The sequence below is a fragment of the Lasiodiplodia theobromae genome (genome assembly GCF_012971845.1).
Source record: "Lasiodiplodia theobromae strain AM2As chromosome Unknown scaffold_11, whole genome shotgun sequence".
NCBI classification, from domain to species: domain Eukaryota; kingdom Fungi; phylum Ascomycota; class Dothideomycetes; order Botryosphaeriales; family Botryosphaeriaceae; genus Lasiodiplodia; species Lasiodiplodia theobromae.
The window spans coordinates 649,078-661,759 of NW_023336311.1; the positions used below are offsets into that span (position 1 = coordinate 649,078).

Here is a 12,682-nt window from a genome sequence, read left to right on the forward strand (position 1 = left end):
TAAACGATGTAGAAGCGACGATTATGTCCTGCTGCCAAACTGACCAATCAAATGAGGTGCGATAGCGGAGATGGACCTGATTAGATAAGGGCATGCCTAAAACGTAGGCATGGCACTCTTCCCACTTCTTTACACACCCAATTCCCCTTTAGAAAACGTACCTATGTGTTCTAAAAACTTGCATTATTTTCGGCCAATTATCTATATAGCCCTGCTTCCAATTAGAATTAAGAATTCAATCTTGCCTATTATCGCAGCCTCGGGTCGTCGGCAACAACCATCACTACTAGTAATCACGTGACTTATCACTTAGAGAAATCATATCTATATATCTTTTTATCTTAATCGGCATCACGTTAAATGGTAGTATAAGATAGTAAAAGCTCCGGTGTAGTGCTTAATCTTCGGACTGGGTGGTTCAGCATTTTCCCTATACACGATATTAATTGCATTAATGTTTGCCCCATTTAGCATAATCCTGTATTGCATTTTCAGATCCTAGAAAGAGACATCACCGGTAACCGCAGGTAAGGGTTTAGTAAGGAGGAAAATATCAAAGATCCAAGAGCTTCAATCGGAGGTTACCTGAGGCTGTAGTTGTATGGCTTTTCCCTTACCCACTATTCCACGCCAGCTACATAGGCCTCCTCGCGGACAAAAGAATGCTGGAATAAAACCAATTGTTGAGGCTCAATGTGGCTTGGTCAGATGATTTACCGGTCTGGCATAGTGTGGTGCAATACGGACAGGAACAGTATAGGTGGCTTACTGTTGGCCCCCAAAACAGGATTTCCCGGGGCTTTCGTTGGTGTGACACAGTCAGGCCAATGGGGCCCCACCATGCAGATGCGTGAGAGGCTGTGCTCGGCAAGGCTTAGATAGCGTAAATAATAGCTTAAAAAGCTAATAGACGCGCTCTCCCGTTCTTACAACTCTGAGCCTACCTCCCCCCTGTGGGACATTATGGCATCATCAACTCCACCCCCGCCGCCGGGCGCAGGCACAGGCCAGGACGGCAAAATCAAAAACCAGGCCTTTGAAGATGCTTATCGACGCTTTTTCGACTCTCTGTCACCGAAAGAGCAACTTCTCTACTCTCCGTGCGCATCTCATGATGATTTTATCGACGCCATGCGCAAGCTGGAAGAAATTGCCAATAAGCGCCGGAAGCGAGGCGCTTCCCGACTCTTTGACCGTATTGCAAAACTGAGTTATCGATTGCAGCCATTCTTCGGGGTCGTCAATATCATGATTCAATCCAATCCCGAGTACACTGCTCTTGCGTGGGGTGCACTTCGATTTATCCTACAGGTATGGCCCTCTGCATTTCCTCGCTTGATGCACATCTAAATCCATTCAGTTAGCGAGTAGTTTCAGCGCTTTTTTCGAGAAGCTCATCACAACCCTGGAGCGGTTTTGTTACGAGATACGACAGTACCAAACGATTCGGTTACGAGAGGACCAGATCAGTCATCGAATCAAAGAAGTCACTGAAAAGGTGTACGGCCACATGTTTCAGTTTTTTGGGGAGGTTGCAAACGTTTTTACGTCTAGAGGCAGTGAGCTGGTCCTCCACCATATTCCAAGCTTGATGTGTACTAATCTGCTCTAGTGGTTAAGCGGACGACAGTCGTGATTGCAGAAATTCTTTGGAGACCTTTCGAACATAGGTTTGATGACCTTCTAAAGCAGATTCAAAGCTACCGAAGTTTGATAGAGTTTGACCTCCTTCTTGCCCAAGCCCAGAACATGAACGACATGGAGGCTATTGTCTCGGCACAGACGGAGATTGCGGAAAGAGAACAAGAAGAGAACAGGAAAGCTCGGGAAAAAGCAGATGAACTGGCCAAAATGACTGACGAGATCGCGCGCATGATCTCTCAATCACACCGAGGTATAATCTTTTTTATTTTCATTCGAAGCAAGGCGCAATCTAATACAATAAATTCAGAGCGGCTTTTCGGACTTATACAGAATTGGCTGTCTGCTCCTCAGTATTCTGATGCACTTTTTCATGGGAAAAGCCTTCGAGAGCCAGGCACAAATGAGTGGATATTCACCAACCCTCGATTTTCTGAGTGGAGAGACAGCGAATGGGCCGTCAAGCCCAGTGGACAAGAAAGGAGAACTGGCCCAAACATCCTTTGGATCAAAGGTAGTGCAACTCTCTAAGACTGTATCCAAAAGTTATGCTAACAAAATATAGGCAGTCCAGGCACTGGAAAATCGGTTCTAGCTTCCTCTATCATCGACGAAATACAAGAAACATACGCCCATGGTGGACAGAAACGGGAGGTGTGCTACTTTTTCTTTACCCTCGACAGTAAAGGTAGCACATCCCGAATCCAGGCATACCGCTCAATTTTAGCCCAAATCCTTCACAGAAATCGTCAGGATGATACAGTGATCAACAAATTCGACTTCATCATGACCGACCTTTCTTCCTCTGGTACTCCTAAGGCTGGATTGGATGAGCTTCTCGGATTGGTCAGTCTACTGTTTCAGCGAGTCCAGATATCTCTGATTCTGGATGGCATCGACGAGTGCGAAGACAATTCATCACTGATAGGAGAAATCATGGAGCTCTCGGAATCCTCATCAGCAAAAATTCTTCTATGTGGTCGGAACAACACTGCATCGCTCATTCGCGCAGTCCCAGCAAATTCACAGATATGCCTGGATCGCGATGTAGTCAATGCAGATATTCGACTTTCCATATCTACCCAGGTAGACTTCCTACTGGATGACGAACTTTTACCGCTTGGTTCCAACTTAGAAGACTTGGTTAATCACCTTTGCAGAGGCGCCGATGGAATGTTTCTTTGGGCCAAGCTCATGTTCAACTACCTTAGGCTACCAGTCCATGACCCGTACTCGCGGCTAGAGGTGATTCGCAGCGTCATATTCCCAGAGGGCCTCGAAGAAATGTACGCCAGGATAGTTCGTACTATATTTCAGGCAGGAAAGACATCACGCGACTTCGCAAGCGGAATCTTGGCCTGGGTTTCATACTCAGTGCAATCCCTCACGTTGGAAGAGCTTTACGACCAGATGACGTTCGGCACCCCAAATACGGAAAACGCTGATCCAAACCAATTGATTGCCTTCCAGGAGAGGGCTTGCATAGTTTGTGGGGGTCTGGTCGAATTATTGACAGTTCCCGGTCAGCCCATAGCCCACGGAGTCCTCCGATACATCCATGTGTCAGTGAAGGATCATTTTTCCCAAGCTCATTTAAGCCTTGGACCACAGGATCCATTGATAGGCCCGGAGGCTATAGAAAACTTGACATGCGCAAAGAGATGCCTCGGATACATCTTGCATCATGTTCCGGCTCAACAAGGACAATGTGATAGACCTCCTGAATCCACGGATCCTCGACTCGGGCCATTTTCTGGATACGCGGCAAGGAACTGGATAATCCACCTCGATCGATCATTTTCCAGTGCATCTTTTAATGCCTCGGACATCTCTTCCGCCCTTACAGGGTTGGCGCCAAGTCTATCAGACCTCCTGCGTGACTCCACAAAAGTCAAGTTCTGGATCCACATCCTCTACAGCCACTCACAATCTTACAAGGTTGATGGCTTATCTTCTTGTTTGGATGGATTGGCTTTTACCCTAAGGGGTTTGCATCGCGTTCCAAAAAGTATCAGAGATTTATCGCAAGCCATGCAACTATTTTGCAGGGACGTTTCCGAAACATTGAAGGCATGGGATAAACATTTGCACAATTCTACTGATGTTCTTTGGGACGAAATGGCCATCTTCAGCGCGAGCCCATTCATGGCTGGTCCCCGCAAAGCACAGGTGGTATCTATGGCACCAGCACCGCCTCCTGGCAGCAAAGACCCAAATTTCAGTCTGATTTGCAAAGTCTCACACACTAGCGTCGATGGAGAGGCAACAGCCGTGGTGAGCGTATGGCAAAATCTAAGTTCGTCGACCAAGTCGGTTGTGAAGTACGAGCTCTGGAAACACAACACTGTCCCGACCAGGCTGTTCGAGGTCATCGACCACATGTATCGTCGACAAATATATCCAATTTCTATCAGCGATGATCTCAGGTCCTTTGCCGTCATGGACAGACTGTTTGTACTGCTGCCAAACGGAAATGAACCAACCACATTCACTCGCTCTACCAGGATACCCGTCCTCTACAAGACATTGCTGGCCGATCCGTATACCACATTCCTCAAAGTCAGTCCTCAAGGACGATTATTGCTGTCATCAGATTCTTCCATCCAAATCAAGCGATCGGGCGGAGAAAGAATTATGTGTGCAAGGATAACCATGTTCGAAATTGAAAATGACGGACCATTGAAAGTCGAACCTATCCTCCACATGAACCTCAAAGATTGGAATCGTTCCGAGGTTTTAGAGGCTCTCTTTCATCCATCCCATCCTGTGGTCATTATACGAGGAGAAATATGGATCGCCGCTTGGAATTTTGCCAAACAGGTTGGAGACACGCCTGATACCTCGTTTCATATGCTCTATACTGGTAGACATGTGAAAAGTATGGCTGTATCTTCTTGCGGAAAATTCGTCGTTGTCGAAGAGAGGTCAGAGAAAGCCGATGGTAAACCGCCGATTCCCATCAGCAAGCCCCTAACCATCCTCCCAATTCCAGGTGAGATTTTGGCTCCAGGTGGCTCAAATTTCACCGAACTGGCCACCAGTCCACAATTAGGTTGGCAACGGGATCAGTCAGCCACTGGGTCACTTCTCAGTCTCAGGCAAGGAGATTCCGCGTTACACTTGACTCCTGGCCGCCCTTTACAACAGAGCCAAATCATCACCCTGCCTGACGGAACGCCGGCGCAGCTCATTCTTGCTCAGGGCGGCGAAGAGGTTAGCATCACCAGGACTGACCTGCAGTCGAAGCGCACAGACGAGGTTATAAACATCATTCGACTGCCGCAAGGGCAGAGGGGGGAAGAAGTTGCCGCGACTATCCTCGCGCCAGCCCCGGGAGACAAATCCATCAGGGTGATACTCAATGAGAAAAGCCGACAAGGGCAGCAACAACCAAACGAGCTTCCGATATTCATATCTCGTGATGTCAACGCGATCAAACATACGTTCTATGACGGTTCAGGGCAGCATGTTGATGGACGAAATGCTGCTGTACCCCAGCAGATACGAGACAGAGAAGAATTAGAGAGCGAGTAAGTCACGAAGAGAAGGAAAACAGGGACGACTTAATCTTGAAATTGACGAGCTTTATTAGAGGCGTTGGATGCAGAATTCTATTCTGAATAGCCGCGGCGTTGGAGGGTTTTATGGGCGCTTGGGTTTGTCTGACTTAACAATGAAGAAAATCCTTATCTACTTTCATATTAGTGAATATACTACAGTAACTAAAATTCTCGAAGTTTAAAAACTCGGCGTTCCGAACTTGATAACCTCGCAAGTTTGGCTGTTTAAAGACTGGGTGCTGTGAACTCATAAACTCCAGATTGCAATCTACTTTCCTATAATATAGCCGAAGTCCTTAGCTAAACTTCCGACGCTCGTGGGTAACTCACATCAATTACATCCCGATCGATAATACCCGGCTCACAACACATGGCACAATCACGTGATACCTCCTTGTCCAATCAACCCATGGCCTTGGCTCTCCTGTCCCTAGGGTAAATCCTACGGCTCACTCGACCTACTGAGCGACTCCGAGGCTTAGAAGAGGGATTCCACCGTTACACCAAAACCTATGTATACTTCTGCAAAGTTCGTGCGTTCTATTCGCGTGATCTTAGGCCGCTCCACTGTGAGAGAAACTGATGACGATACTGGGAATTGAACCCGTGCCCTCAGCGACGCCGGCTTCCAGCCGAGCCAGGGTTGTCAGCTGGGGCTACTGCCAGTCATCAGTCAACCAGCCAGCGCCTGCATGAAAGAGGGGGCTGTACACCATGCATGTTGGCCATAGCCGTTACACATGGCGGTGCCTAGTGCTGTAAGCAACCTACCCTCGTCACGATGGGTTAGTTGCCGGGCTCCTGCCATCTCCCTTAGGATATAAGAGCTGGCAAGCCAGCGCTGTCCTAGCCTTCCCCATCTGTAACTTTTTCACCATTTTCTTACCAGCCGACAAAGCAGCCGACAAACATGCCTCGAAATAGCCTCGCCGAAAATTCTCCCCGCTCCGACGTTCGTGCAACGAATCGGCGAGGAGTTCACAAGGTCAAGAAGCCAAAAATTTCCGATCATACTACCCGGGCATCCCGACGACGATATGCATCCCGCGGGGACATCTCTTCACAACTTCAAATCAAACTGTGCACTTGCAGAAAGCCGGATACTTGCCGCGTTGAGGATTCGCAATATTGCATCGGCTGTGGTCGACCAGTGGGCATGGAGAGTGATGACTCCCTTACGGCAGAGACATCTGTGACTACTCCAGGAGTTACACCCTTGCCTAAAGCGGATGGTTATGGTCTGGGGACAGAAACACGAGAAAGTTTCGGAGAGGAGGAAGAGCAAGCAGAAGTAGACTGGGAGAAAGAGGAGCAAATTTTCGAAGACGAATGGTTCACCCCAATTCTCCCTCCCAGAGAGAAAAGTGCTCTGCGACTCAAACCCAAGGAGATCCGTCTACTTCAAATAGCGCCGGGACATTCAGCTGACCCTATCTCCTGTACAAGGATTAAAACTGCGCTGCCAAATGCGATCTTTGAGGCCGTATCCTACACATGGGCTGATGAGACTGGGAATGGAGAATACTCCGAGTCCGTCACGTGTGACGGTACTGAAAGCTGGGTGACCAGAAATGGTGCTTCTTTACTTCGTTGTGTCCGTCTTACTGACCGAGTCCGGACAATTTGGATGGATCAGCTCTGTATCAATCAGAGCGACAACTACGAGAAGAGCTGGCAGGTACAGCTGATGCCGGAGATTTACGAGAAGGCAGAAGAAGTTTTTATTTTTGCGGCCCCAGAGCTCATCTTCCCAGACTATCGTTTGGGTGATGATAGGCATCTCAAAGACAAGGATTTCCTCAACATCCTGCAACTTCGCTGGTTCAGTCGCGTCTGGGCCCTTCAGGAAGTGGCAAGGGCTAAAAGGGTCAGTGTACTCACTTTGGCGGGAAATGTCCCAAGATCAGTTCTGGAAGAAAAGAGCTTCATAATAGATGCGAACGATGAGGCGGAAAGAATACGAGTGTTCAAAAAGGCCGCCAGAGACGCCGCCGAACAGATTCTCATCACCGACGACACCTCGTGGGGACCCTCAGCCCAGAAGATCTCCTATTTCTACAGAACATGGGGATACACCTCCCCGTACAGAAGATCAATTCCGTGGGAATTATTCAGATCCAAGATCCTTGAGTGGCACCAAAAGCTATCATCAAATGTTAAGGCAAAAGCTGGCCTGCCCGGCGCCTTAAATCTCCAGATGCAGAAACTAGTATCGCACAAAGATTTACACAGTCTGCTGCTACTCACTCGCAGCACTTGTTCCGGAGATCCGAGAGATAAGGTTTTTGCATTATTCGGTATTGTCATCAATGCCGCGGAGCACGGCCTGGTTGCCGACTACGCAAAGACCACAGAACTGGTCTTCACGGAGACAGCGTGGTACATCATCCGCACGACGAACACATTGGAGGTACTCTCGACCAGGCACGACGGGACCTCAAGTTTCCAAATAGCTTCATGGGTAACTGACTGGACCAAGCCCTCCCGAAGGTCTCTTCGATCAGATCTGCGAAATCGTTCCCTTTGGGATGGCGCTCACCTCACGGACTACCAGCCACGATTCCACCACACTTTGCTATTCGGAGATCTGGCGCCAAGCTTTCAATGCAACTGCAACACCGGGGAGCTCCAACTCAAAGGCCATTTCCTTGCTAAGGTCATATCCATCAATAAAAGCTCTCTCAGCGACAATATAGCGAGCTCCTCGAACGAAGTCCCAATGGTTACGCCGCCTTCACTCGAAGCAGGCACAGATTGTTCTCTCAGCCTAAACTACTGGGATCAATGGGCCAAAATGTCCGACAGACCGTCTTTCCGTACCAAGAACTCGGCTGGGTTCAGTGAAAGTCAACCTGAAATAGGAGATGAGGTGTGGCAGCTACATGGTGCGGATATCCTATTTGTGCTGAGGAAACACGAGCATGCGTACAAGCTGATTTCAGAATGCTTCTTGTGGGGGATGTCGTATCATTTATGCTGCTGGGAAGACAACTGCGAGCGATTCCTCGACGATGGAAGCCGAGTCTGTGCTGGCTGTCTGCGGTTCTGTCAGATTGGACTGCATCCTCCTGTTGATATCACGATCTGCTAAGTGCAATACATCCATCGAGTTTTCTCTCAATCTTATCTTAGCCGTGATGACAACCGTCACTGTCCACACCATAACTCTTTTAAATTTCTGTCACGATTGCTACCACCTATGCAGCTTTCACTTGACACTTCCGCGTTCAGACTTGCTCCCCGCCGGCTGTCTGCTAGGTTGTACTATACGTAGCCCCCGATCTGCTCCGACCGGCCCCTATCTGTGTACACAAGACTTCCGTGATGGCCGCGAGATGTGAAAACGCAGGACGGGTGTATCTCGGGGTTCCATCCGGTCCTCCATCTCCGCACTACGTTTCCGGATCCCGGAAGAGGTGTCCCCGGCAGCCGGCGGGAGAGACATGGTAGACAATGGAATAGCAAGGGCAGGAGAAGTTCCTCGGCAGTTGGATTTCCATCGGCAGTTGCTTGAAGCTGCATCCTTGTCTGCCGTCCGCGCATCGGCATTCCCACGGCCTCCGAGATACTTTGGCAGACCATGAACCAGATCGCACGTTTACTAATACCATCTCTGGGATCTCGAGCAGGATGATGTCTACAAATAGCACAGAAAATTAAATTGCTGAGAACAACATCTCTAAACCTGACACTCATCATCATCCTCTACCCTCAACCCACCAACAACCAACCACCCACCCACCATGCCATCCTGGACCTCCACCCCCAACGGCACCATGACCGCCTGTGTCCTCACCTCCCCGGGCGCCCAACACCCGCCCACCACCTGCTTCACCTACTCCACCACCTACCCGCGCCCCTCCCTCCCCTCCCCAGACTGGATCCTCGTCCGCGTCCACGCCGCCGGCCTCAACCGCGCCGAGCTACGCAGCCGCGCAGGCCACACGCCCTTCCCGCCCGAATTCAACATCTTCCAGTCCGAATACCACGCCGACCCGCCCGCCATCCTCGGCGAGGAGTTCGTCGGCGAGGTGGCCGAAGCAGGCGCGACGACTGGTTTCGAGCCGGGCGAGAAGGTGGCGGGGTTTATTTATGGGGGCGGGAAGGCGTATGATGGGGCGTATGCGCAGTACACGGTTGTGCATAGGCGGCGGTGCTTTCGGCTGCCGGCGGAGACGAGGCTGGGGTGGGAGGTGCTGGGGGCGATGCCGATGGGGTTGTGGACGGCGTATGGGTCGGTGATGTTGGCGGGGAGGCTGAGGGAGAGGGGGGCTGGCGCGATGGTCTTGGTGCACGGGGCGACGTCGAGTGTGGGGATATTTGCGATTCTGCTGGCGAAGGAGCGCGGGGCGACGGTGGTGGCGACGACGAGGCAGGAGCACAAGCTGGCGCATCTGAAGGACGTGGGGGCGGACTACGCGGTGCTGGAGGAGGACATCGAGAAGGAGGTGCTGGGCCGCTTTCCGCGGGGCGTGGACATCGTGCTCGAGCTTGTCGGGCCCGATCAGATTCAGCGGAGCATGGGATTGCTGGCTAGGTACGGCACCCTGGTCGTCACGGGCATCCTGAACCTCGAGTGGGAGGCGACCGGCTTCAATCCCATGAAGATCCCGGCTACCCGCTGCTTGACTAAGCACGCTATGACTAACGCTGGTCCGGGGACGGAGGATGACGAGTTGGACCTCGTGGAGCCCGTGCTCGCTGAGGCTATCAGGAACGTCGAGAGCGGGAAGTGGCCGAAGGAGCACATCATTGACCGAACTTTCGAGTTGCGCGAGGCTGGCGCGGCGCACGCGTATATGGAGGATAACAAGGCCAAGGGCAAGGTTGTCATGATTATTCCGTAGTGTCAGTCTGAAATAGTCCGAGACATCTTGTCCTGCAGTTGGTCAGTATCCAATCAACTTCTCTTTCAATGAAATGCTTGGTGGGATCTTGGGAAGTGCTTGAATATTCTCTTATTCGAGGAGGATCTCGGAAAAAGTTCTTAGAATTGATCCGCATTGTAAAGATTTTGGAAATTCAAAGCATGAGACGGCTCTTCCACAGAATGCACTTCCCAGTTTGACGTTTCTAGAGACAATATAAGACGGCAACAGTGCAGAATCTGTAGCTGTGCACTGGTTTGAGATTTAACTACATCGACATGTTTTCATTTCATCGCTGCAGACTTGAAGAAGACTGGAAACAATTTGTCGGAGGACACCATTTCGATAGCACTTGCACATGTAGAACAAGACTGACGGGAGACTAAATTGAAGGTTGCAAACTAATGAAAGAACACAGGATACAAGGGCTGGTGGATAGAAGCTACGGATGACAATTCGAAGTCGACCCCGGTCTCAGTCCTCCAACTTGGCCAGGAACGAATCTGCAGCCCTAAATTCCTTCTCTACAATTGCTGCATGTGCAGGAGAGCGAGCTTTGAAGTCGACAGAGAAGCTCAAAGGTGTCGTCACCATGCCTTCGGTGAAAGCGGTACGAATGTCAACATCGACCGGTTGCTTCTCAGGTACGACATCGAAAGCCCATGCGATCTTGGCCATGTTCACCAACTAGATAAACCTCAGTTTCTATCATCAGCGCAAGATTTGGCTACACGTACGAGAGAATTCTGAGCCAGATACTGGCCCGGGCAGACGCGTCGACCACCTCCAAATGCATACGACGGCTTTCGCAAGTCATCGTTTCCGTCATCCGCCACCTGCGTGCCGAACCTGTTGCCGAGGAAACGCTCCGGGAAGAACCTATCCGGATCCTTGTACTCGGACTCGTCTCGTGAGATTGCCCAAATGTTCTCGAAGACGACTGTTCCCTTCGGAATCAGATGTCCTTCGTACATGTCGTCTTGAGTGAGGACATGCGGAACACCTGATGGAGATATCGGCCGCCACCGTAAGACCTCCGAGCGTGTTAACATACCGTTGGCGTTCAAGCACACAAGAGAGACTCACCTCGTTGATGATAGCAGGCATGTAAGTCAACTGTTTGCAGTCGTCCCAGTTGGGACTCCTGTCCGGACAGCAGACGCTGTCGAGCTCTTCCTGCGCCTTTTTCAGAACCTCTGGGTGACTCGCCATTGCGAGAATAAACGTAAGCAGGACGGATGCAGTCGTATCGGACCCGGCTTCCATCTGCGTCTGTTAGCCTTCTCCCGCGCCGACCACGGAGGTAGACCTACAAATATGCCACAGAGATGGGCCAGATGCTCATCATCCATCTGAATCTCCTCTTGCTTCGCAAGCAGCTTAGCCATGAAGCAGTCCGTCTTTCCCTCGCGGACCTTCTGCCGCGTCTCCTCCAGAAGCGCGAAATACAGCGACTTCTGGCCGTGCCGGATCGCACGAACCTTGCGCTTCCAGGTACAAATGAACTCGGGGAGGTACTTCAAGATCGGGAAATCCTCGACCGGCGGGGCCGTCGCGGGCTCGATCATCTCGTTCCAGCGGTCCTGCACCTCGTACAGCGCTTGCACCCTCGGCGAGTCGAACCGCTTCCCACGCTGCCCGTAGACGGAGGCGAGGATGACGGCCGTCGAGTACCGGCGGATGTGGTCGTACCATCCGTGCGACTCTTTCAGGAGCTGGTACAGGGAGTGGCTGGCTTCTGCGGTCTGGATGGGCAGGACGGCGCCGATCGCGTTGACGTTGAGGAAGCCTTGGAGGAGCTTGCGCTGGTGTCTCCAGGTGTTGCCGTATGGCAGGAGGAGAATGTGGACGTCCTTGAAGCCGACGAGGGCGTCGGTGACGTAGCTTTGCGGACGGCTTGAGTATATGCCGCCTCTCTTGTCGAAAAGTCTGGCAGTGTTAGCATTGGGCTCGCTTTTGTGGGGGAGTTTCCGTTACTCAGCGACGGCTTTGTAACTGTTCAACACAATTGCATTTTGTGAACCCAGCTTTAAGCCGATGATCGAGCCGTACTCCTTCCTCCATTCTTCCCATCTATTCTCAGAGTCAGCCATATACCGCGAATTGCACAAGAAAAGCCATCACCTCAAGTATGCTCTCGAAGCTGGGATCTGATGCAAGTTTCCAATAAACGGCAGGGTAGGAGGGCCTGGGGGGAAATTTTTGGGTCTTCGTGCGGCGACGTAGTACCTGCCCAGGAGGTAGATGACCAAGACAAGGCAGGAGACGAGACCACTCAGATATGGCAACATCTCTGTGGACTGACAGATAAACCTGGGTACTTTCAGAAAAATGGATATGACTTCGATTCAGAGCTTTCTAGCAAGTCTGTCTTATACCCTTGACTCCCATACAATTATCTCACGTAATACCGACAGAGGTAGGCCTCTCCACGTTTGGAGTACCCGGCAGCAGTCCCGACCGTGCACCCCGCATAAGCCACCTCCACAGGTGCGGAAGGGGCCGGCAGTGCACATGTAAGATGCGAGCAAAAAGGAAAGACTTTCGCTCTTCAAGTTTCAAGTGGCAGACATCATTCTCGATTGGTTCTATTCAACTACTGTGACGCAGTCG

General features: G+C 50.9%; 2 protein-coding genes across 2 annotated transcripts; one reads left to right on the plus strand and one right to left on the minus strand.

The window, feature by feature from the left end:
* Positions 1–8,944: 8,944 nt before the first annotated feature.
* LTHEOB_4327 (putative zinc-binding oxidoreductase) lies at positions 8,945–10,048 on the plus strand (the record flags this gene model as incomplete). Its single annotated transcript, XM_035513349.1, has 1 exon — positions 8,945–10,048. One exon carries the CDS (start codon positions 8,945–8,947, stop codon positions 10,046–10,048), a length of 1,104 nt encoding a protein of 367 aa, XP_035375031.1.
* A 495-nt stretch (positions 10,049–10,543) lies between these two features.
* LTHEOB_4328 (putative cytochrome P450) lies at positions 10,544–12,162 on the minus strand (the record flags this gene model as incomplete). Its single annotated transcript, XM_035513350.1, has 5 exons — positions 10,544–10,756; positions 10,807–11,016; positions 11,156–11,335; positions 11,383–11,998; positions 12,047–12,162. 5 exons carry the CDS (start codon positions 12,160–12,162, stop codon positions 10,544–10,546), a joined length of 1,335 nt encoding a protein of 444 aa, XP_035375032.1.
* Between the last annotated feature and the right edge of the window lie 520 nt (positions 12,163–12,682).